The sequence below is a fragment of the Rousettus aegyptiacus genome, unplaced genomic scaffold, assembly GCF_014176215.1.
Source record: "Rousettus aegyptiacus isolate mRouAeg1 unplaced genomic scaffold, mRouAeg1.p scaffold_m13_p_9, whole genome shotgun sequence".
In the NCBI taxonomy this organism is placed as follows: domain Eukaryota; kingdom Metazoa; phylum Chordata; class Mammalia; order Chiroptera; family Pteropodidae; genus Rousettus; species Rousettus aegyptiacus.
In genome coordinates, this window is record NW_023416312.1 from 62,450,907 (window position 1) to 62,476,734 (window position 25,828).

The 25,828-nt window shown below is 36.6% G+C and overlaps 1 protein-coding gene across 3 annotated transcripts in view; it reads left to right on the top strand.

Annotated features, from left to right (window-relative positions):
• The first annotated feature begins 3,637 nt into the window (after nt 1-3,637).
• NRK (Nik related kinase) overlaps nt 3,638-25,828 on the top strand; it is a 165,699-nt gene continuing 143,508 nt past the window's right edge. For 2 of the 3 annotated variants that reach the window (XM_016166765.2, XM_016166766.2), the window contains exons 1-2: nt 14,453-14,959; nt 22,122-22,187. In XM_016166765.2, the coding sequence (XP_016022251.2) occupies nt 14,903-14,959; nt 22,122-22,187 (123 nt within the window). In that variant the 5' untranslated portion in view covers nt 14,453-14,902. Of the gene's footprint in view, nt 3,732-14,452; nt 14,960-22,121; nt 22,188-25,828 lie in introns of those variants that run through there. The other variant, XM_016166764.2, reaches the window with a different exon arrangement.

The following is a 25,828-nucleotide window of genomic DNA, read 5'->3' on the forward strand; positions in this document are numbered from 1 at the left end:
GTGTCTGTGTTTTTGGAGACAGAAAAATGCTGCCTTTATAAAATGAGCTTGGGAAACTTCCCTCTTCTTAAATTTTTTGGGATAATTTGAAAAGGATAGGTATTAGTTCTTCTTTGAATGCTTGGTAAAATTCACTTGTGAAGCCATCACATCCAAGACCCATCTGTTAGGAGTTATTTAATTAATGATTCAATTTCATTAGTAGTAATTGATCTATTTAGATACTTATGCTTTTTTCTTGACTCGGTGTTAGAAGATTGTTTGCTTCTGGGTATTTGTCTATTTCTTATAGATTGTACAATATGTTGGCATGTAATTGTTCATAATATTTTCTTATAATACTTTGTATTTCCCTACTGTCAGTTGTTACTTCTCTTTCACTTCTAATTTTATTTATTTGGGTCCTCTTTTTTGTTGTTGTTGAGTCTGGTTAAAGGTTTATTTGGCTCTACAAAGAATCAGCTCTTGTTTCTTTGACCTTTTTCAATGTTCTTTTTTAGATTCTGTTTCATTTATTTTCACTCTAATCTTTATTATTTTCTTCCTTCTATTCATTTTGGACTTTGATATTCTTTCCTGTAGAGTTAGGTTGTTTAGCTGAGGTAGTAATCTATTGCTGTAAATGTCTCTCTTAAGATTGCTTTCACTCTGTTTCATAGAGTTTGGATTGTTGTGTTTTCATTTTAATCTGTCTCAAGGTATGTTTTGATTTCTTTCTTAATCTCATTGTTAACCCATTCATTGTTTAATAACATTTTATTTAACTTCCATGTGTTTGTCTGTGTATGTTTTTCTTGTAATTGATTTCTAGTTTCATACCATTGTGGTCTGAGAAGATGCCTGACATGATTTTAATTTTTATAAATTTATTGAGACTTCTTTTGTGATATAACATGTGCTCTATCCTGGAAAATGTTCTATGTACACTTGAAAAGAATATATATTCTGCTGCACTGGGGTGAAATGCTCTAAGATAGCAATTAAATCCATCTGGTCCAATGTGTCACTTAAGGCCATTATTCCTTGTTGATTTTCTGTCTGGATGACATATCCATTGATGCCAACTGAATATTAAATTCTCTTACAATTACTGTATTATTGTCAATTTCTCCCTTTTTGTCCATTAATATTTGCTTTATATATTTATAAATTTAGTTGTCCCAACATTGTGTGCAGAAATGTTTACAATGGTTATATTCTCTTGTTGGATTGATCTCTTTATCATTATGTAGTGCTCTTCTTTGTCTGTAGTTATAGGCTTTGTTTTAAATTTTATATTGTCTGACATGAGCATTGCTACTCCAGCTTTTTTTAATTTACATTTGCATGAAATATACATTTTTTCATCTTTTTACTTTCAGTCTGTGTGTGTTTTTTGATCTGAATTAGGTCTCTTATAGACAACTTAGGTATGAGTCTTGTTTTCTTTTCAATTCAGCCACCCTATTTCTTTTGATTGGTGCATTTAATCCATTTACATTTGAAGTGATTATTGACTGTTATATAGTCATTTCCATTTATTATTCATATTTATGTTCTTTTTCCCCCTTTTCTCCCCTTTCTTCTTCTTAAAGACCTCCCTTTAACATTTCTTGTAATACTAGTTTCATGGTGATGAAATCCTTTACAGTTTTCTGGTCTGGGAAGCTCTTTATCTTTCCTTAGATTCTAGATGATAGCTCTGCTGGGTGAGGTAATCTTAGCTGTAGGTCCTTGCTTTAAATCACTGAATATTTTGTGTCAACTCCTCTGACCTGCTAAGTTTCTGCTGAGAAAACAGCTAACAGTCTTATGGAAGCTTCCTTGGAGGTAACTAACTGCTTTTCTCTTGCTAATTTTAAGATACTCTGTCTTTAATTTTTGGCATTTTAATGATGATGTGTCTTGATGTGGGCCTCTTTAAGTTCATCTTCTTTGGGACTCTCTGTGCTTCCTGGACTTGTATATCTACTTCCTTCACCAGCTTAAGGAAGACTTCCATCATTAATCCTTCAGCTAGGTTTTCAGTTCCTTGCTCTCTCTTCTTCTGGTACGCCTGTGATATGTCGATATGCTTAATGTTGTTCCAGAGGTCCTACAAACTATCCTCATTTTTAAATTCCTTTTTTTCCCTTTTTGTTGTTTCGACTGAGTATTTTCTGCTACCTTGTCTTCTAAATCTCTGATCTGATACTCTGCTTCACCTAATCTGCTGTTTATTCCTTCTAGTATAGTCTTCATTTTCGTAATTGCATTTTTTTAAATTTCTGACTCTTTCTTTTTTTGGTTTCCATGTATTTCTATGTTTATTATATTTTTGCTGAAGTTCTTACTGAGTTGATTTATTCTTTCCCTAAGTTCCTTGAGCATTCTTATAATCAGTGTTTTGAATTCAGTATCTGGTAGATTGCTTGCTTTTATTTCAATTAGTTCTCTTTTTTTGGAGTTTTCTCCTTTCTTTTCTTTGTGGTGTGTTTCTTCATCTCTGCATTTTGGCTGCTTCCCCATTTTTGTTTCTCTGTATTAGGTATATTTGCTATGTCCTATGTCTACCAGTCTTGGAATGGTGGCCTTATGTAGTAAATAGCTTGTGGAGTCCAGTGGCACAGTCTCCCTGGTCACCTGAAACAGGTCCCCTAGGAGTGTCCCTTGTGTGAATTGTGTGTACCCTCCTTGTGTAGTTCAGCCTTGATAACTGTTTGCCCGTCAGTGGTTGGGAATGACCCTCAGGCTGACTGGCTGGGAGGACTTCCCTTGATCTCAGAGGGGTCTGTCCCCACAGAAGGGGTTTCACCCTACAGAGTTCTGGTGCTTGCTAAGACCACTTTTTGCATGTGCAGTTTGTGGAGCTCATTGGGTGATGTTATAGTGTGGCCTGAGGCTACACCTGGTATGTTGATTCTAGGGCCTCTTTGGAGGGGCTCTGTTGCAGGCCAAGTTCAGCCACTGCCTGTGCCCAGCAAGGGGCCACTAGGTAAAAGCTACAAAGCAATAAGTGATTGGTAGCTGCCTGTACTGAGCCCAGAGGAATGGGAGAGGCCATGCTGAGATTCGAGCCGGGCTTCCATCCATGTGGGTCTGGACTACTCATCAAAAGGCACAGGGCAAACTGAGGCCAACTACTGCCTGCCTCAGGTCTGCAGAACTTGGAGAGATTTTAGGAAAGCTTGCTATGTGGGCCTAGGCTGCCCATGAGGCACAGCTGCTGAATGTCCCAATGGCAGTGTGTAAATTGGGTGGTATGAGGTCTGGGGGAGACATCAGAGTTAGGTGAGCAGTGTTTACCAGGTTAATGCAGATTCGGATTGGGCTTCTTCTTGTCCCTGAAGGCTTTGTGAGCAGAGGGATCAACACAGGGACAATTTTGGCCTTCACCTTTAAGGCACATGATTCAGTCTTTCCCCATATTCCTTTAGCAGTTTTCAAGCTGCTGTCCCTTTTTTCGAGCTCAGGGCGAATGAATGCCTGAGTGAGTAGTTAGTGTACAGGCTCTTTAAGAGGAAGTCTGAGTTTCTACCTGCCCTCAGGCCCACCTGAAGGGAATCTCTGCTGAGTTAGGTTGGGCGGGGTCTCAGGAGTCATAAGGGTGGGGCTAGTGGTGTTTACCCAGTTAATGTAGTTTCAGATGTGGTGCCTGCCTGTAAGCTGTGTCCCGAGAGCGCTCGACACAGGAACAACAGCAGCCCTCACCCTGAAGCCATTCAATTCAGTTTCTTCCTTCACTGGAGGTCAGGATGAGTGCCTGTGAGAGAGTAAGTCTGTTCATCAAACCTTTAATAGAACGTCTGGGTTTTTAGCTGCCCTCCCTCTGTCTCACCTAGAGGTAATACCTGCTGAGTTGGTCTAAAGAAATCACCAGGGTGGGGTTAGATTTGGCACCTGCCTTCCCTTGTAGGCTGTGTATAGAGAGGGCTCAACACGGACAACAGCGGCCCTTGCCCAGTAGCCACACAATTCAGTTTCTCCCCCTATGTTTATGGAGCCTTTGGAGATACTATCCCTTCGCTAGAGCTTAAGGTGAGTGCCTGTGTTCAAGTGAGTCTGTGTGCAGGCTCTTTAAAATGGCGTCTAGATTTCCAGCAGCCCTTTGTCTCATCTAATTGGTATGAAATTGCTACTCATCTTCATAGCTAGCTGTTGTGGGAACTACTCTTTCTGGCACTGGATCCCTGGGCTAGGGAGCCTGGTGTGGGACTGGGTCCCCTTACTCCTCAGTGGGGACCTCTTCAACTGAGATATCCCTCATGATTCTTAACCACCACACATGGGAGTGACATCAGTCTGTTTTGTGCCTCTGCCCCTTTTTCTGGTCTCAATATGGCCTCTTTTTATGTCCTTAGTTATAAGAGTTCTAGTCATCTAGTCTTCAGGTGGTTCTCCAGGTTGATTGCCCTGTAATTTAGTTGTAATTTTGATGTGGTCATGTGAGGAAGTGAGCACAATGCTTACCTACTCCACCATGTTGACTAGAACCTGCTGTATTATATTTGTTTTAAAATCAGAAGACTTATTGATATACATGAGCATCGTTAGGCTATTTTGAAAAGCAGAGAAAAAAGAAAGAGAATATTGGTATCATCTATTCGAGAGTGTGGAAATATGAGAACTCTTGTAATCTGTTTGTGGGATCGTGTTTACTACCAAATGTTTGGAAAGTAGTGTGGCAATAGCTACTGAAAATTTTAAATGTGCATGCCCTTTGAGAGAGAAATTTTAGTTTTAGAAATCTGTACTTGATAGTATAAGCCTCAGCACATAGAATATATTTAAATAATGTTTATTGAAGGGTTATTTATAAAGAAATACAATCTGAAAACTACTGAAAGTCCACCAATAGGTTTAATAAATTGTGATAGATTTATCTTATGGACTATTATGTAGCTATTTTAATCAATGGGTTAGATCCTTATACATTGACCAGACAGATGTCCATGGATATGATTTAATTAAAAAAAACAGATTGAAAAGTAATATATTTAGAAGGCATCAATTTTATTTAAAATAGCCTTTGTTATGTGTTTGCTTATGTTTGTAAGACCATGGAGAGTTATGTGGTAAATAGTAAATATGGTTAACTCAAGGGAAGTGAGACTGCAAAGGTGAAGGTGGAACTATTATATTTTTCTTTGTACACCTCTGTGTAGTTTTACTGTTTACCTATTTTTACAATGAAATTATTACTTTCATAATTTTAATGAAATCTGTTTTTCTTTGGATTTACATTTCTCTGACTACTATGAAGCCGAGCACATTTTTATATATTTGTTGATTACTTGTATATATTCTTCTGTGAATTGCCCATTCATAGTTTTTGCCCATTTTTCCAATGAAGAGTTTATTTTTCTCTATCAATTTGCAAGAGCTCTATTTATTAACAATATTAACCATTTCTTAGTCATATATATCGCAAATATTTTTCCAGGTCTATTGAATTATTTTAGGTTTTTTTTGTGCTCAAAACTATCAGTTTTTTCACATAGCTCTTATAACAGTAAGTTTGATCTATACATTTTGACATCTACAACATATTAAGTGAAATGAAGCAAGTTGCTAAGTAATATGTATAGTATGATTCTATTTTTTTATTTTAAAATATAGAAGAAAATGTATTTATGGGTGGTTGCAAATATTTGTATGAACAAAGATAAAGGTATAGAAAGATAAAACCCAGACTATTAATATTGAATTATCTAAGTAGTGTTTTCAGGATTTTTCTTGGAGGAGAATGTATGTCATGTAGGGCAAGCACCACTCTCTTTCACAGATTTACTTTGGAAGGACTATGAGAGGAATAATTGATGGAATTTGTTCCATAATTTGTGGTTGGGTGAGTAGCAGTAACTTACATTCCCAGAAATGACACGCTATCCCCATCCTCAACACATATACACACTACCTGACCTATAAGACCCTTTTTAATGGTTCAAGAACACAAAGAGAAAAACAGAAGAGATAGAAGTAGATGTTTGCAGATTGTGATGAGAGTGCACTTTGCATGGTAATGCCTAGGATCCAGAGGAGGTCAAAAGGAGAGGAAAGGAGTAATGGCAATGTTTCCATTGCTTGGCACTTGCTTCCCATATAAAAATAGCTAGTTACGTCTTTGCATTCTAACCAAATATAGCATTTGTTCTGTGACTTTACATAAAATGTAATTTCATGGGTATGACTTTAGTACATTCCCCTAAGTTAGAAACAGAATAACAATGCCTTCTGGGTAAATAGTCAAAAATCACAATACATAGAGGGAAAAAATGATAATTGCAAAGTTTCTTGGAATTGGATATGGAGTTGCATTAGTTCAATCTATCTCTTAAACCATGAGTTCTTTATACAAATCCATAGCAGATGATCATCTAGTCTCCACTTGAAATACTTCCAGTTAAAGAGTGTTCTCTCCTTTATAAAGCAGTGAATTCTTTACAGTGGTGATTATTAGAGTGTTCTTCCTTAAATTGCTATGAGTTTTACCTTTTTAGAACCACTATCTATTCACCCTTCTTCCTTATGACTTCCCATTAAAAATATATGAAAATAGCTACTCCATCTCCCTAAGCCTTCTCCTCAAAGGGCTATATATCATCAGTCTTTCAACCTTTCCAAATGTCACAATTTCTAAATTATTCATTATTTTACTTTCCCTATTTTGGCAACTATTTAATTTGTTTAAAATGTAACCCTTTGGAATAATTACACCTCTTAAGATATCTTTACATGGTGTAGTGCAATTAAGAAAATTGCCCTTGATTTGGATATTTTACTGGTCTTTCTGGTATCACTGTAATACTAGATTAACATTACTTTTTAAAGTTAAGTTTCTCACTTCTTGTGCTTATAAAATTGTTTGTTTTTTAAACTTTGGTGAAAAGCTTCACACTAAGTTTAGTGTTTGTTTATTCCAGTAATTCCAGGCTCTTATAGGTCTGATTCTCTACAGTATGGCCCTGCAACTTAAATGTTCTAGCCCATGCCCAGGATGAAGGCAAAATTCTATAAACAAAACCAACAGTTGGAATAAGACAACCAAAAGCCAGCAAAAACTGGCTTTCATGTGCACTTATTATTTATTCCATTTATTTTTGCCCCCTGCCTCCCTTTTCTAACCTCTAGTCATTCATCATTCTAGTTTCCTATCAGTTCCAGTCTCATCTCTAGTTCTATCTTCTCAGCTTGTCTGCTTCACTGCTCCTCAAACTTATGCCCAATGTATTGCTTTTTTCCTCTACCCTTTCTGGCCTTGGGGAACTTTCCTTTGTACTAACCCTAAAGATTACCTTGTGTTTAAGCCCAATCACTTCCCTAGCTCTACTCTCTTCTTGCTCCAAACTTGGAGTGTCAGACCCAGGAAAAATGCTGGCAACCTATATATTAATAATTAATTCTTCCAAATTTTGGTCCATCAACAAAAATTATATGCATATCTTTCAAGTTGTCACCTAAACCAATGATAAATAAGTAGAATACTGAACCAAAAACAGAAAATCTGCATCACAATCCCTTTAGAGTTTCTGTCCTCAAAATTCTATTTTTTTTCCTCTAAACTTTAACAAAGTTGATTTCTTAAGTCATAGACAGTTGCATTGTCCAATGCAGTGGCTATTAGCCACATGTTTCCATATAAATTTAGATTTATTTTCATTAACATAAATAAAATTTAAAACACAGTTTCTAAGTTGTAGTAGTTTCAAGTACTCAACTTCATATTTCTACTGGCAATCATATTGGACAATGCAGTTATAGGACATTTTCACCAGCAGAAAAATTTCTATTAGACAGGGCTACTCCAGAATATATATTTGATTATGCTCACCATATCCTTATATCAGCATTACATGTTCTCTCCAATTTTCTATTGATTCATTAGTCAACAGTTATGTTCAACTGGTCATGAATATGCTTGTCTATGCTTTATTCAGTCCACGTTTATCTATCTTGTCTAAGAGGATATTATAAGATCCTTTGTCTAAATAAAAATATATTAACTATCATAGTATTCTGGTCTATTTGGTGAACAACTGATTTGATTAGTTATTTATTGCTTTGTAACAATTTATCCCAAAATTTAGTGGCTTAAAATAGTAATATATTCTTCTCTCGTGTTTTCTTTTGGTTAGGAATTTAGGAGTGGCTTAGCTCAGACTCTGTCATAAAGTTGCAATTAAATTTTGCCTATGACTGTTATCATCTTCAAGCCTTGAATGGGGCTGGGAAATCCACTCCCAAAGTGGCTCATCACATTATTGGCAAGCTGCTATTGGCTGTTGTCCACAAGCCTCAGTTCTTCTCCAGGTGGATCTCACCACAGGTGTGCTTCAGTGTCCTCAAAGTTTAACAAATTGCTTCCCCCAGATCAAACAATCTGAAAGACTTAGCTATAAGCTTCAATGTGTATTAATACCTAGATTTATAAGTAATAAAGTATCACTTCCTCCATAATCTATTGTCCACAATGGGGCCAGCCCTGATTCATTATGGGAGGAGAGCACACAAGATAATGTTATGAATAACAAGATGAATGGTTCATTGGGAGAGGGGAGTAATTGAAAGCTTGATATCACACTATTCATAATAGAAAATGAGTGTTTTCATGGCTAATTATTAGTGTATCCCTGCTCACTCCTAAGAAGCATCTCCTAAGAGCTATCTGTAAACTATTCTGTGAGAATTCCTCTGGAACCAACATCAAGAGTACTGGTCTGTCTATACTTTCTGGGATCTATCTTTTTGCTCTGTATTGAAAATTTGAATTTTTCCTGTTTTCAAACTTGTGGCACTTTTACTATATTCTGTGATCGCATTATAGTCACATCTGCAAGATTACTTTTTTTTTTATTTAAGTCAATCATTTTTCTGAGCCTGAATATTTGCTCCTAAGCACAACAGCTGGGTACTCTATACCAATTTACTCTCCTCTTCTCTCCTCCACTATTGTGTAGTATATCACAATAATTTTTGTTGAGCTAATGTTCTCTCAGAACATTCTTGATTCTCTGCGTGAGTGCATATATGTTGCTCTCTACAAAACAGAATCATGAACAATAAGAATCTCTCTCTCTTTTATATATATATATATACACACACACACACACACACACACACACATACATACATTTTTCCCTGTAATTTGTAGCTCACTAACTAGCTTTTCCTTAAAAAAAACGACTTTTCTCATTGTTTCTTCTGATAAATGAAATCATTAACATAGCAATTCTAGAAATTACCAGATTATGATTACTCTTTTAGGAAAAAAAATCTAAGGAAATAATTTAGAATGAGTCATATCTATGTATTTCACCTGAAAAGATACATATTGTTAAGTTGCAAGGTAGTATATATGGTATGATCCCATTTTTTGTTAAAAAATAAAAGAGAGAAAAAGAATAAGGAGAGAGAACCATGTGTGTACACGTGTGCGTTTTCATAAAATTTATTGACTTGGAGAATGATATAGAAGTATATACACCAAATAGTTAATATCTTAAAGGATAGAGTGGTGTTAGTGGTGTATAATCAGATGAAGACAGATAATGTTTACTTTTCATAACTTTACCTTTGAATTTTTTGACCTGTTACAATGAGTTTATATTGTTATTAAAAATTTTTCTAATATAAGACCTTAAAAATATGCTTTCTATCATTATAATTGCCTCTCCCAGTGGCAGTGTTGTGACTTAGATTTAAGAAAGCATTGCCCATGTAGTTCCTGTCATCAGTCTGTAGCACAACAATATAATTTGTTTCCTCTTTCCTTTTTATCCTCAATCAAAATGACATCTATCCTGCTTATGTGATATGTTCCTTTCTACATAAATGAATAATTTCTTAAAGTTCAGAGCTATTCTTTTTTTCCTTCTTTGAGTTTTCTCTCTTTTCAAAATACACAGTCTCTAGTTATAGATTGCTAACCACAACTCTTATTTTATCAAGTCCCAGTGATATTATGAAGATTATACAACATATTTTAGCTTTACTGTATTCTCTATACATTACACATTCAGGGTCAAATCCAAGTTTTGTTAGATTTGAAGCTTTTATATTTGGGGAGCCCACTTAAAAAAATGTCAACACAGAATTAATTACTAGGGCCACTTCCAGGCCCTCGGAAGTGCAAGTGAGGTGTCTTGAAGCATCAAGGTAAATGTACTCCTGTTTACTCTTGTGCTGACTGAGGGGGTTGGATAACTTGAAGTTATTGGGTTGAAAATTCCAGGAGTAGGAAGGTATGGCCTCCCAAAAGGGAAAGGACTGAGAGAAAAGGAAGTCCTATTACCAACTTCAGAAATGTGTTTGACTTTTGGTTTTAATTTCTCTGTTTCAGTTCTCTTTATAAAACAATTGTCTTTTTATAGAGTAACATTCCAGTTTTCAATAGTAAGAAGACCTATGTTCAGCTAGGATCAGATTTCCTGGGCCTCATTTTAGAAACAAGCATAGCTCAAATCATGCCGAGCTTAAGAGCATTCCACAACAAGTGACAGAAGCTTTGCAAACTATGGTCAGAAGGCACATTTAATGACCTTTAGCCTGAGAAACATCAGGTGGCTTGCTGCTTTGTCCCCAGAAGAGTGGCATGTAAAAGAATCAAAAGGAGTGGCAGCAAGAGCATTGGGGACAGTGGCAGAAATCTTCCAGTTGTAAACGTATCTCCACAAAGAAGAAAGGAAACCTTAAGAAGGTCTTTTAGCTCAGCGGTTCCCAAAGAAGTTTCTTCCTTCAACAAGGACTTCCAATAAGCTACCCTAGCCCCTTCCAGATATTAGACCTTGAGTGTTTGCAATCACCAGTGTTTTAAAGTATCTTTTCAAGCAAACTACTATATAACCTTATTTCACTTTTCCAAGGACCAGTAATGTAGACAGCAAACTTGTCCTAAGAATAGTTTGCAAGATATTCATTTTCATATGTGAGGTGTCAGAGTAGAGGAAAAAATAATAAATGACAGAGCTTTCTGTGTGTTTAAGTGCTTTAGAAATGCTTAATAAATTTTTAAACTGTCTAAAATATATATTGCTAATCATAAATGTGTTAATGAAAAACAAAGAAAAAACAGCCTAGAATCTTTTGAATCTCTATTTTTTTCACAACACACACATGCTCTTACAATATAACTTCTGATTATGGTGATCAGCAATTTATATGGAAAAAATGAATATGCACTTTTGTATACAAAGACAAAAGTACTGATTTTGAAGTTGTTTTGGAAAAAAGACAGCCGCTTTCTGGCCATAGGGGAGATGCTATCAAGGGCCAAAGAATGAAGAGAAGCACACTGGCCCTCTGGGGGATCAAGCGCATGCCTTTGGCACCATGTCTGCAGTACTCTTACCAGCTGAGCTGACTGGCTATAACCTTGCCATTTAGCACCTCGAATCACAAAGTAGAATTGCTCCAAAACACAGCTTCCTTCAAGGCTTCACTGAATGATTGCTCTTAGCCAAAAAATTCTCTGGAAGGAATAGAAATGAATTTCAATATTTTTTAAAACATTGAAAAATTACTGTGGGTAAGGGGGTTTCCACTATGAAAGTTTCTTAAGCTTAAAATCCATTTTTCCCTGTGAGGTGATCCACACTGTAGATCTGCTCAGGCGAGTCACTGGCTGCTCTTGGGCTGTAACTGGGTTCCATTTCTTTTTATAAAGCCCTTGTTATTTCTGTTAGGAGGGCTTGAGGGCTGAAAAGGGGCAAGGGGAACTGGATAGCTTAGGGGCCTAGTTAATGTCATCTGATCTCATTTACCCTGAGGCTGTTTTGAATTTGGCTCCTCTTGCACAGTCTCAAAATATGTTCCGGCCCTTCAACAGTCATTGACAAGTAAGCTCTGGAGTCAGACTGCCTGAGTTGGAAGCCAGGCTCTTCCAATTACTAGCTGTGAAGCTTTAGAAAAGATACTTCATCTCTCTGTGCCTCAATTTCCTTGCCTATGAAATGGAGATAATTAAAAACCTGGAAGAATTTTTGACAAAATTAAATATGATGTGCGTGTATATGTCTTTTAGTCCAGAACATATAGCAAACATTCAGTAAATTTTAGCTAATAAAAAATACCAACAATCAAATGTTACAAAGTGCTCAGGACCTTAAGATAACAGAATGGAAGGGAAGAGAAAGGGATGTAATAAATATGGAACACAGAGTGTTGGCAGATAAATTATTTCTGGGGAAAACACAATCTGACAAGTTCCTAGATCCGGGATGGACTAGAGTTATTTTTATTCAGTTTAAAGTCAAAGAAAGAGAGAAAAAAAGAACACTTTGGAAGGGGGGGATGGGAAAGTGGAGTTTGTAGGGTAAAGAAAAAGAAGTCCTGAAGCTGGAAAACAAGTGCCCCATTTCAAGATTTCTCTCAGGGCTGAGCCTAATGCAAATAATTGGGGCCATCTATTTGCCTTATGGTCTACTAGCTGGACTGATCTTCCCCAGGCTAGCCACAAAAATCCCCATAATGCCAGTTTACAAGGCAAAGTTTCCATGCTTTTCTGTGCTCCTTTTTTCATTGAAAATAATAATTTTTAAAATGTGTAGATTTTCTGGCAAGTTCTGGTCAAACACCTAGGCTTCCCCTCCTTCTTCCCCCATGAGAGTCCCACCCGGAAATGTGGCTAATCTCTATAGAGTCATGAAGTTCCTAGACTCCCACTGAGTCTTGCAACTAGAGAGGCCAATGACCTATCCTGGATTCTTTTACATGGTCTGGACTTGTCCCCTTAAACAGGCTAAAACAGCCTCTGCCATCAGGAGCCACGGGGCATTTCCCTACACCCTACCTTCAATAAATTGAATTGTCAAAAAAAAGCCTTAACTTATGAATACTTCTTCCATTTAGCAAAGAATCTCTTCAGAGGTTTTTTTTTTTTCCCCAGGCTGAATTGCTTGACTCCGTGTCTTGATTTCTAAAAACAAGATATTTATACAAAAGCATAACTTTCTATTAACTAACTCACCTGCCCATCTCTAGTTATGAAATGCTATTTTCAGACTCATCTTTTGCAAGATCCAGAGTTTTACTGACCATCTAGAAAGTCTTAAACTATGTTTTAAAGGGACAAGATTTTCTGCAGTGGAATTGTCAAGATTTGAATTCTTGGGAAATGTAATTTCTGTATGGTTTACATCATATTTGGATTAATACAAAAATTTGATCCAGAACACTAAAGTTTTTTTTTGTTTGTTTGTTTGTTTTTGGGGGGGGTGGGCTGGGAGGGGATGGTAGTTGGTTTTCTCTGCACCTATTAACAGAGGATGTCTTTAGCAAGACCGGTCGCAGACAGGCTGTGATGATCGCAAAGCTCACTGAATCTTTGAGGTTAAGGAGTGTAAAGACATGAAACAAACAAAATCCACCAATATAAGAGAATAATTACAAAAGTTAGACGCCTGGGTCATAAATGGTGAGCTACAGATAGATGAGAAGAATTGTTTGAGTAAATCTTCCTAGAGGAGGTAGAGATTTCTTAATTAAAAAAGAAACAGGAAAAAAACCCCGCATATTGCTTTCTGACACCGAAGTGCGGGTGGGAGAACACAGTCTGTGAGTTCCAGGGAAAGTAAGCAGCTTCAGGACATTGTTTTAAAGTGCTCTTTGCAGAGCAGAAACTTAGAATTCGGTTAGTTTTATGAACTGACTCTCTTTCCCATAAAGTCTTCAAGAGGCACCTTCTTAAGAATAAATTGCGTTTGTCAGATTCTTTTAAACTATCTCAGAACCCCTGCGCTTTGTGGGCGAACCGAGGCCTGGGTGATCGAAAACGTTTTGCAATGCACGAGCTAATGAATGAAGCCCAGCTCTAGAGCAGGAGACTGGAAAGGACCAAGGGACTTCCTCTGCAAAAGCAGCAAACTGCAAACTTTCGACTGGGGGTAGCTAGAGCTTCTGGGACTCAGTCAGTCTCTTCCTGGCACCTGTGAACAGGTGCAGTTCCGACTGTGGCCAGGACCTGGTACCAACTAGTCCCGGGCCAGAAGAGATGAGGCCCACCTCCAGGGATCTTCGCAGCAGCCCTGTTCACGCTGTGCTGAAGTGGCTTCAAAAGCCGAGCTGCATTAACCCCGAGGCATACTTGGTACTATCTCCCTGCCCGCACAGGGGTTTGTCTAGGTTTGATCCTTAACCCAGTGGCGAGTCATTTCCTTATCTAACTTGATGGGTCTTTGCAATACACGGAGCAATAAAATCGAGGGGCAGAAAGTGAATTTAGACAACTAGAAAAGTCACAAGTGTTCCGTGGGGGAGATGGGGGCGCAGGCTGCTTATACTGTGGCAGAGCTGTGGGGCCCAGACTGGGAGCAGTGCAGAGTGGGACCGGTTTTCCAGGGCTAGCAGCTGCCTCAAAAAAGTTTCCTGTGGAACACTCGCCAGCAGGGGCGGGTGTGGCGGGTGCAGCGGTGGACTTGGGAGGGATGGCAAGGGAAGGGAAGGGAGAGGCAGCGAGGGGCCTGCTTGCAAACCGTTAGAGTCCTTGAGCACCTCCCTCCTCCAGTGGCCCCCCAGCCCGCCTCCCTGCTGCGCGGCTGCCCACCTGGCGACGTGACGCTGCACCAATCCCCTTCAAGCTGCTCAGGGGCCCCCCACCTCCTTGCACCGCCCCCCTCCCCACCATGAAAGAGGCGCACCCTGCGGGGGCAGACACTGCGCTCTCGCCAGTGGAGCGCCCCTCTAGCTTCTTAGTTTCCGAGACCGACGCTCAGGCTCTTCTCTTGCCTTAGCTAAACTTGCTTTCCCGCCTCACAAACGGGTTTCTCTCTACTCCTAGCTCTTTTCCCTCCACTTTCTCCTCCTCTAGCTCCCACGCTATAAACCCCTGTCCTTTTATTTCCCTCGTTCTCTCCCTTTTTCTCTTCTCTCTTCAACTTCTTGTCTGCTTCCACCTCAGACACCCTGACCGTGCCTAACTCAGTCGCCTGCTCCGGTTCCGCTCGAAGCCATGGCGGGACCTGGGAGTTGGAGGGACAAGGAAATCACAGATCTGGGCCACTTGCCGGTGAGTAGAAGAGACCCGTCGCTCCCAAAATGTTCTCTTCTCTGGGTTCTGAGCACCGGGGGAGGGGATGGACGTCCGCAAGCTGGGTTAGGCTAAAACTTTGTGGGGATCACGGTACCAGAGGGTCCCCTAGAATGGGCTTGCAGAAAAGACACCCCCTGGACGCATCAAACTCACAGAAAGGCAAAAGGAAGGGGCGTGTGGGGGGAGAATAGGTGGTGGTGGCGTATGTCCTAAACAGCGAGACATTTTCTAAATGTGGCTCATTTTGTTTAGTGGCGCTCCTGTACCTGCCCTAGTGAGGCTACAGGAGATGCCAAAGAGCGGGACAACGCTTGTTTCCTGAGAATACTCCTCCCTGTCACCCCGCTGCCCCGTTGTTTGCTGCTGCTTTTGCCAGCGCCCACTCACGCAATTACCATTACTTGTAGGTGACAGTGGTCTAGAAAATTAAAACATTGGAGTCTCATTTCTCTCATTTTCTAAAAGGACTTTCTAAAGCTTTCTTATTCTGTCAGGGCACCGTTCCGATTTAGTGTTGTAGGAGCGAAAGAACTCAACGCCGCTTGGGGAAGAAGTGAATTCTGCACATCCCAGTCAAAACAGAAAAATTGTTCTCAGGAGCTAAACAGATTTATCATTTTCTCATAACTTTTGTTTGTGGATTATCTTTTTTCTGAATGTCCAGCTTTCTTCCAGAATTGTATTGTAATTGATTGGTGACCTATTATTGTCATCCTTATTAGTAGCCTTATTATTTTAGCAGCGCCGTTTATTTCATTGGCATCCGGTTTCTGGCAGATACTGGATCCCACCCAAATCCATTTTTTAAGTTCTCTTTTTAGATCGGCATTTCACTTGCACCCTCCCTTGAATGCAAAGGGCCCCTGGACTCTCTGAAAGGGAATAAGCATGCATGTGCTGGAATAATCACCAGGCAACTATAGTTCACGGCAGTGGCCTGCTTGCTTTGGGAAAAGCTAAATATTAACCTTGAGGTTATAGGACTATTCAAAGTCGCAGTGCTTTAATTTTATACATATTTGGCCTTTAAAGATTGTCTTCTTGATGATGGCAGAAGCCTGCCTCCCTCAAAAATGGGGCATTCCCTAAGCCTCACCTATATAACATTACACTATAATGGTGTGGAGGAGGAGGTCACGCACATGGTTAACATTTAACATATTGTTCTTAGCTTTTAAATAAACATGCAGAATACAAATATTAGCATTGTGTTTATTGATGCAGTTTTATAAAATAAAGTCACAGAATGTTTAAAGAAAGGTTAAATCTTTTTCCACCCTGAATGTATCTGGTGCATATATGAGTTTTCTGGAATATAGAGGCCCCAATTGGTGGTTTCCTTTATGAACAGAACTTTCATATTTAAACTAGATTTGCTCCCAAATAAAAGTGTAAAACCAATGAATGAAATGTTACCTTTCTCCAATATTCTCTGTGTATGGTGAGAGAAAGAGAGAGAGAGAGAAGGCAAACTAGGACAATATGTGAAACTACACATGGGCAAACTGAAAAAAGTCTTTTCTAAAATTGACTAAAGAGAGGAATGAGAAGGACCTCATAGAAATGATAGAGCAGAGAATTCCAAACTTGAGGAAAAAGTAGTGAAGATTTTAATAACAGAAAAAAAACCTGGGGGGAAATGGCCCAGACTAACTGTTCCGGTCATGGCCGGGGAACATAAGAACTTGGTGAGAGCCAAGGGGATAAAGGAAAAGTCTACAATTTTAAATTGCAGTTCAATAGACTATTAGGTTTTTTTTTTGGGGGGGGAGATGTGGAAGGGAGAAAGATAAGGTTGTTTTTTAATGTAGTTGTAGAGATAAGACATAAAACCTCAGGGCATTTATGCTTGGCTTCATTTTACAGACTTCAAGAAAGTCTCATAAAGTCCTTAGCTTCTAACAATTTCTAAATTTCTATTATACAGGCATAATTTTATCTCATTGTGAAGGTCTTTATCATCTGAAGAAATTATGCATAATTATCTCATCTCTCCAGACATTCGGGTCTAAACCCTAAGAAATCTAGCAGAAAAGAAGCATCCCCTGATAATATACTTTATGGCAATTTTTTAGAGACGTGAAAAGTTCACTGTCTCTTTGGTCATTGAGTCATATTTTAGTGATTTTGTATTTTTTTGAAGTTGACTTATTTCCAGAGTCTCTGAATAAGTAAAAGTAAGTGAAGAGGTAAAGAGACATCTAAGTTAGCTCTTTGGGATTTGCATTTTGGTGAAAAGTAGAGATGACAAAGCAAACAATGAAACATAAATGTGATAAATATGAAGGTCAGAAAGTTGACATCTATCAACACCAAGTATATGAATTTGGCAATAGCCAGATAATGAGCAGTGATTCAGACCTTGGAGTTTCATATTGAGAAAAAAAAATCAGAATATATAATGATTAAATATGGGTCTACTTTAAGATTGATATGTTATGTCTGGGATGGCCAGCTAAATGACCTCAAGACAAGAGAAGCCAGGCTTGCTGTGCAAATTGTGATTTAAAGAAAGTGGTGGAAGGTTTTTTGTTATTACATAGATATTAATTTGTAAACCTAAAATAATAAACAATAGTTAAAACTGGGGAAGCTGGAGGGGTGAAGGAATTGTACAACTTTCTTTTTGCATAATACCCTTAATTTAGAAGCATAAAATAATAATGCCAATATAACAAGAGAATGACAAGTCAGCTACATTTTGTTTATTAATTAATGGGTTGCTGTAATTTTTCCTGATTGACTATTGAATAAATATTTCCTATAGGTGACAAAACAAAACAAAAAGTGCTGAGGTTTGTAGTCTGTGCTTTCTTTTTGAAAAGAGAATTGCAAAGTCTTATGTCTTTATATATATATTTGTGTGTGTGTATTTTTACCTTACTTGCCAACAATACCTAGGGCTGTCTCACTCTCTCACGCTCGCTCTCTCGCGCTCACTCTCTCTGTCTCTGTGTCTCTGTCTCTCTCTGTCTCTGTGTCTCTCTCTGTGTCTCTGCTCTCTGTCTGTCTCTCTCTCTCTATATGTGTGTGTGTGTGTGTGTGTGTATGTATGTGTATGTATATGTGTGTATATATATATATATATATTTCCCCCCCTTAGTGTGTGTGTGTGTGTATGTATGTATGTGTGTGTATATATATATATATATATATATATATATTTCCCCCCCTTAGTATGCCTATGTCACTCAATCCTTGAGACTGGAAACTTTCTTCATCTCCAAATCTGGCATGTTTTTACTATGATAGTCTCTTTTGCCTTCTGTGCCCAGTATGGTAATGACATTCCTCATGGCTGTGGACTTGGTATTTGACACGGCCATGTATAGTCCTAATCTATATTGGGGTCAAAATTAGACTGGCCTGGAGGACAGTAGTGGCAGAGGTGATCTGAAATAGCATATGATCCTAAAACTATATTTGAATTATATTAGGTTTATATTTAAATATAAATGCCAGCTCTCCCAGTCTTCCACCACCCAGATCAAGGCTGCTTTCTACACTCAGTCTGGAGAAACTTCCCACTTTACCAAGTTCCTTAGCCCCATGTTTTAAAGCAGTTTTACTTTCTAGTCCACAAGGAGGGAACCATTCAGCATATCCTCCATTATATATTATAGAGCATCACCTCAGCAAGACACTGTATTTTAATTTATGGTTTCAGTCCTTTTTTCTCCAGTTTCTAGATCAGTGAGTTTTATGTTAGTGCACATGAATAGTGTACAATAATCATCTGGGGATTACTCATCCTCAGTAATTCCTATGTCATAATTCCATGCTAGGAACAAGGAATCTTATATTTTAAACAAGATTTCCCAGATGATTCTCATGTAGGGAGAGTCTATGCAATCCACAGTTTGAGAAACACTAATCCAGAACAAAAGATTTTTTTTCTAAGTCTTCCACTTGAATTGTGAAGCCCATTCCTCTATCTCTGAAACTCACTCTGGCACTTAACAGTGTTATTTATATCTGCCATTTTCAGGTTCTCTCTCCATGAAGTAGTTCATAAAATTTCTATTTTAAATATTTAAAACAAAAAGAAGAAAAAGCTCTGCTTGTCCTTCTAAGTACTGTGCAATGTCTTTCCTTCTTTTATTCTTCTGACTGCTAGAATGTGTTTCCTAGTTCTCTTCTTCTTTACTGCCCTAAATCTGAAATTTATTGCTACCCATATCGACCATTTAATGGTTCCCTTTTGTTCTTTAATTCTGCTGTACTTGGTTCAGCCTCTGCTTGAGTCTTTTCTTTGACCAGTGAACACAGCCTTCTAGGGTTCCTTTTCTTCCTGTTATCCCCACCTCCTACCCTTAATAAAATTGTCCATCAGAGGGTTTATTCCTCCCCTTCTCCTTGAATTCAGAAAACAGAGACAACACCCCAAAATACTAGGTTTCAGAAGACAACCAATCTAGGTCTTTTAAATTACAGGAAATAAATAAATATATATATGTAATTTTATATATATATATATATATATATATATATATATATATATATAGAGAGAGAGAGAGAGAGAGAGAGAGAGAGAAATATAACAAAGTATAAAGTATTCGCCCAACATTTATGATTCAAAAATTTTTTAGTAATTTATTTTGATTACTAACCATTTTCTTGATTACTAACCATTAAAAAAAAACTAAATGGAACACCAAAGCATAGTGAACCACCAAATAATCTCCAAATTGATTTAAAGATCTTTCTTCTTATTATTTTTCTACCTTGGTGTGGCAGGGTAGAGGGTAAGACCTAGTAAATATAGAGGCCCCTTTAAAGTAGACCTTTCAATTTTGTAGTGAACTCTCTCCGCCCTGAAAAAAGATTCTTTTTTGATGCTTTCTTATTTGAAAGCCCAGAATAAACTCCCTGACTTAATGTAGTTGAAAATCTGATATAAGAAATTGAGTAATATTATCCTAGTAATTACATTGTTCTTCTCTTCCTAGTTTTACAATCATTTAGTCTTGAAAGATAGTGGTATGAAGATGGGGAAAGAAAAATATTGCATAAAACTAATGAAAATACTCTTAGAACATACGAATACTAGGCTAAGCTGCCTTTTAAAACAGAAGAAAAAATTTTCAAATCTTTTTTTTTATTAAATGTGAGCATGAGAATTAAAATGTTTTGGCCATTTGTAAGCAGGAAAATGAATTTCTAGACAATATGAATATAGATAAAATAAGGCCTCCAAGAATTCCACAGGAATTTTATTATCCCTGTTCATTTCTTTGGTGTTTTTTTTTGAGTAATTAGATACCTGAGTTCAAATATGAGTAAGGTACGTATGTCATTGATGAGTAGAAAAAGGGTAAAAGATATTGAAGACTGTAGTCAAAGATTCAGAAATAAAGTTGTTCAGATAATTCAGTAATTCTGTAATATGTGGTATCTTTTTCAGCTAAAATGCAACCTTAACCATAACAAAGAATGGTTTACCAATTTGATTCTTTTGACAGATGGCTAGAGGCCGTTTCTCCAGAATTAATAATGTCTAATAAAAAATTCCTCAAAGATATCTTTCAAAGAAATATGCTAAAGTGATAAAGTCTTCAAGCTGAACCTTAGCAACTCCCTTGTTAGCTAGCTTTTTCCCATAAGTTTTTCAGTGAGTTGTAACGATATACTTATTATCAAGACCACTATAACAATGCATTTTTACTTCTCTTGAATTCTCAAAATTATTATTTTAAATAAGTTTTGTATTTTTATTAGGAGTATGTTTCTTAAACTATTTGCTTATAATGATACTGTGCATATTGTGACATTGATTTTGATGATGATTTTAATAAAGTAGGCTGCTGTTTTTTCTAACAACGGTTGTATCAATCCTGTGGAAACATCTGGATTTTAGAATGTTGGAATCTGATATTTTTCTTATAGAATTTTAGAACTAGAGCTAGGAAATCACCTAACACGGCAACTTCATTTTATATATGTGAAAAGAAGTCCCAAAGAGAGTAAATAACTTACTCAGAGTCATATAGTTAATTAATGGCAAAGCTGGGCTTAGACTTCAGTCTCCTGACTCTGTCTTGTTGAATACTTATTGACTGAAGTAATCCCAGACCTGTGTCATTTTCCTATGACAGTTTTGCTAGATTACACAAATATCACACGAGTTTAAAGGTGTCTATAATTTCAGTATATACATTTAATATGCTTAATAGTTTTTCTGTTTAGCTCAGAAATAAAAATGTTTTCAAACCAGGTTAAACGAAATTTGTGAATATAAAATATGCTTTCTATAAGGCATGCGAATTTCCAAAAATTTTCCAATGCTGCTACCACTTTGTATATAAACTGGCATCTACTCATACCTCATATAAGTTTAGCTAAAATAGCAAAATAAGCTGTTAAACCAAAAGTTTAAGTAGTGATAAAATTCAAACACCATTTTTGTGGTGAACAGTAAAGGAATATCTATATTTTCAGGTGAGGAAACAATGTTTATGGATGATTACGGAAGCTTTAGGAATCTGTCCATAAACATATTATACTTTGTCTGCTATGGTGCCACATTTCGGCTAAGACAAAAAAAAAAGCCAGTGAATTTGTGCCATGAAAAGATATGCAAAAATTAACTTAAAAACAAATAAACAAAAACAACTTTGTCTATTTTTCAAGTGCTACTCTTTCAGTGTCATGATCTTGCCTTATTATTCATATTTAAAGTTTGTATTCTTTCTTAAGAATTACTTTTATATACATAAGCTATTTTATATCCAGTGTGTACTCATCACTGCTCTAAGCTAAGCCTTCTGTCTGTCTGGTTAGCACTCAAAAAATGGATATTAAAAGAGTATTTTGATTTTAAGTAAGTGAACTTATCTCTGTTTTAGTATTCTTCTAATTATATTATGAATATGCATCAACTAGACATAATTGTATGCATTTTACAGTTTTGCGGCAATTATACAACTACTTAATGTCAATACCATTGTTTCTTTTTTATAAATGACTACAATTAGTCCAAGGAGACTGTGACATGTCTATTCTTTTGGTAAATAACACTTAGGTTCTTCCCATGGAAATTCTAAGGGTGCAAGGCAGATTGGAAATACTATTCTAGATAGTATAATGCTTGCCTTTTTTTTCCAAGAAGATTGACAATTTTTGATCTACATTTTTTCAGGATCCGACTGGAATATTCTCACTGGATAAAACTATTGGCCTTGGTACTTATGGCAGAATCTATTTGGTAAGTGGAGATAGATTACATATTCATTCTTCATTGTCTAATAACAACAGTAATTGCAAGTCAAAATCCTACACTGGAAATCAAATAATGCCAAAACACAACATTTCACTTTGAGAGACGAATCAAATTAAGATAGCTCAGTGACATCTGGGAGAATTATTACAAAGGAAATGAGTTGGCAATTTATAGTTAACCTACCAACCAAATATCAAATCTAAAAATTATTAGAAGAGAATTAATAAAACATAAATGGGAAAGGGAAGTAATTCAAATAAGACATACCCAAATAAAAATATCACTTGTTTTATATTATACCTCCACGCTGTTCTAATTACTCACATTCAACTTTTAAATTGAATGTCATAAAAAGTTTCCAGAGCATTCTATATCATACTATGTACATGAGTGTGCACATGTGTGTGACAGAGTTTTCCAAAGAATCTAACAAGAAAAACTGCATTTATTTAGTGATTATTTATTAAATACAAAGTATGTGCCAGGCACTGAAATAGTCTCTGGACTATCAAAGTGATAAACAAAACAGATGGTCCTTTTCTTCTGGGGCTTATGGTCTAGAAATGTGTAAGTGATTAAATATGAGTATATGTGTGGGGATTGAGAGAGGCACACAAATAACTTTATAATTGCAATTGTAATATATATTCAGTAAAAAAATCCTAATGATATAAAAGCATAGAACAAGAAGGGCTTAATTTAGATTGAAGGGTCATCATTGGCATCCTTGGGGAAGTACTTGGTAAACATATCAGGAGGACAAATATGAGATTACTAAGCAAAAGTGTGTTTGTGGAGGATGGTGTTGATGCATTCTAAAAAGAAGGACAGTGTTTAAAGCTGACTTAGAGATGGGAGTGCTTTAGTGGTCCTATCACCTTGATCAGGTACCTTTCTCCCACTCTAATATGGGGAATAGACATTTTCTAAATCTTGCAAATGCAAGTGTTCTTCTATCTCATGCCTGTTCCTCAAAAACCAAATCACTGTCCCTAGGCTGATCCTTGCTATCGACTGACCACAGGTCCTCTATATATGGGTTGTGTAGAAGTGTCTGGTATAGGTCTAACAGAAGGGCATGTTTCTAGTTCAGACAAGGGTGACCTTTGCTTGCCAAGTCTTGTACCTTAAAGGCTGTATCTTCCCAGAATAGGTTTCTTTTTTAATTTCTCTATCCAGGTTGGGGTGGAGGAGATCTTTAAAATTTGACCCAAAGTGCTTATAGCATAGAACTTGAGTAGTAGAAATAGCAGTGTAGAAGGTTCCTAAAAGTAGAAAGAACCTTGGTGAATGTAGGGAACAGAGAGAATGCCAATATACATGATGAAAGTTTTTTTTCCAAACCATTTTGACCTTACCTACTAATGGAACCAGTAAGCTATAGACAGTGATGTGATACAGATACAGATATATTATTTATGTTACCTCAGTTGCATCCTGTACTGAATGATTAGTTAACATTTGTGTGATCTAGGTAAATTTTGCCATGTTAAGCATAAATACCTACTCCTTATACATAGAAGTTCCTCTTCTTTATGGAAAATTTATAATCTCTGTGGCTGTATACACATTCTAATTCCTGAGGGTATGTGTTTAAATGTATTTGTGTACTTGTTTTGATTTGAAGGTGTAGAGCTCTCTATATCACAAAATTTTAGGAATAAAAACTTCAGTTGTATAGGTAAAAAACAAAGGTAAGGTTAGATAGCACAAAAAGATGGTTTTTCGTCATCAGTCATTAGAACTGTGATGCCATAAAAACAAGAAAAGTCAAGAGGATAAAAAGGTGAGTTGTGCATGAATTATTTTTTTAAATTAAGGTTTATGAGATACGCTGCAAGTCCTCAGATAACGTCATTTCATCCAATATTGTTTAATTATAGTGTTGATTAGATGTCATAAGAACAACTCTTGTTTATGTCAATTAGCTTATAGTAAAATTGGTTTCCATCATACGTTGTTTCATCAAAAGTTACAGAACCTATTGACAACATTAAATGAAGACTTACTGCAGTTTGTATTTAGTGAAATTTACCCTCTTAAGTATATTTTAGAGGAACGCATTCAGTCATGTAACTACCACCAGAATCAGAATTTTTTCATATGTCTTAAATTACATGGTATATACCTTCAAGTAATATTCTTCTGCTTCAATGTGTGGTATCCCAGCATGTGTACTATGATTATGGTGGTTAAAAGTTTTGCTTTTATGTATGATATAATCCTCATACTCAACACTACTACTTTTTATTTAATCAATATGTTTTAGAGCAATTAAAAAGACAAAAAAATTACATATTTATATGCATTTGACTCATTCCTGGAATCTTCATTTCTTTGGATAAATCCAAGTTTCTATCTGGGTATGATACTTCTGTAAGAACTTCTCTAAGTTTTTTATAGTTCAAGGCTTCTGGTAATGAATTCTCTGTTTTTGTTTGTGTGAAAAGTCCTCATTTCTCCTGAATTTCTGAAAAATATTTACACTGGATATAGAATTCTGTATTGACAGTTTTTTTCTCTCAGAACTTTAAAGATACTACTGTTGTTTCCCCATGTTTGCTTTTTTAAATTTTTCTTCTGAAAGTCTTTAGTTATCTCTTTGTTTTTCAGCAGTTTAAATGTGTAGTGTGTGTGTGTGTGTGTGTGTGTGTGTGTGTGTGTGTGTTTGGTGGGATATTAATCATTCTTGGGGTTCTCTGAGCTTCTTGGATATGTAATTTGACATATTTTATTATTTGGGAGAAATTCTTGACCTTTATCTCTTCAAATATTTCTTTTTCCTTGTTCTTTTTATTCTCCTTGAGAAATCTAGTTTCATATGTGTTAGATCATTTTATATTAACTGATAGGTCTTGGATGGTCTTTTTAGTTTTTTTGTTTATTTGTGTGTGTGTGTGTGCATATGGTCATTTATTTGCTTTCATTCTCTTTTCGTGTTTCAGTTTGAGTTAACCTTTTTTTTCTTTACAGTTTCACTGATTCCTTGCTTAGCTTTTCTGAGTCTACTGATAAGAGTATAAAAGACATTCTTTAGCTTTTACTGATTTTCATTTCTAGCATTTCTAATTTTTTATAGTTAACTTCTTTGCTGAAATCTCCATTCGTTCATGCATGTTTTTCATAAGTTCCACTAAAATCTTTTAGATGTCAATTATAGTTATATTAAATTTTCTGTTTCATAGTTTGAATATCCAAGTCATCTATGAGGCGGGCTATATTGATTGCTTTATCTCTTGACAATAGGCTTGTTTTTCCCTTGCTTTTTGTCCTTCAAAATTTTTGTTTGAATGTCAAACATAGTAGAATAGTAGAGATTGAAGTAAACAGTGTATGTGCATTGAAATGGGCACACTTGCTCTACTAGATCATTAATCTGGGAGGTTGAGTCAATCTAATAAGAAGGTGAGCTATGTTTTGGCTATGTTACTGTAGTTACCCTCAGTTCACTATCAGCTTCAAATTTCTCTGTTATCTTGTGCTTAACATAAAGGTTTGTTTGCTAATTGTTTTTTCTTTCTTAATATTTTCACTCTACCCTCAGTTTTAGACCTTCTCTGTGCACTCATGCCTCAAAGAAATTCTCTATCCATGCTCATGTGCCTCCCCTAGTGTTGTACTGCTAT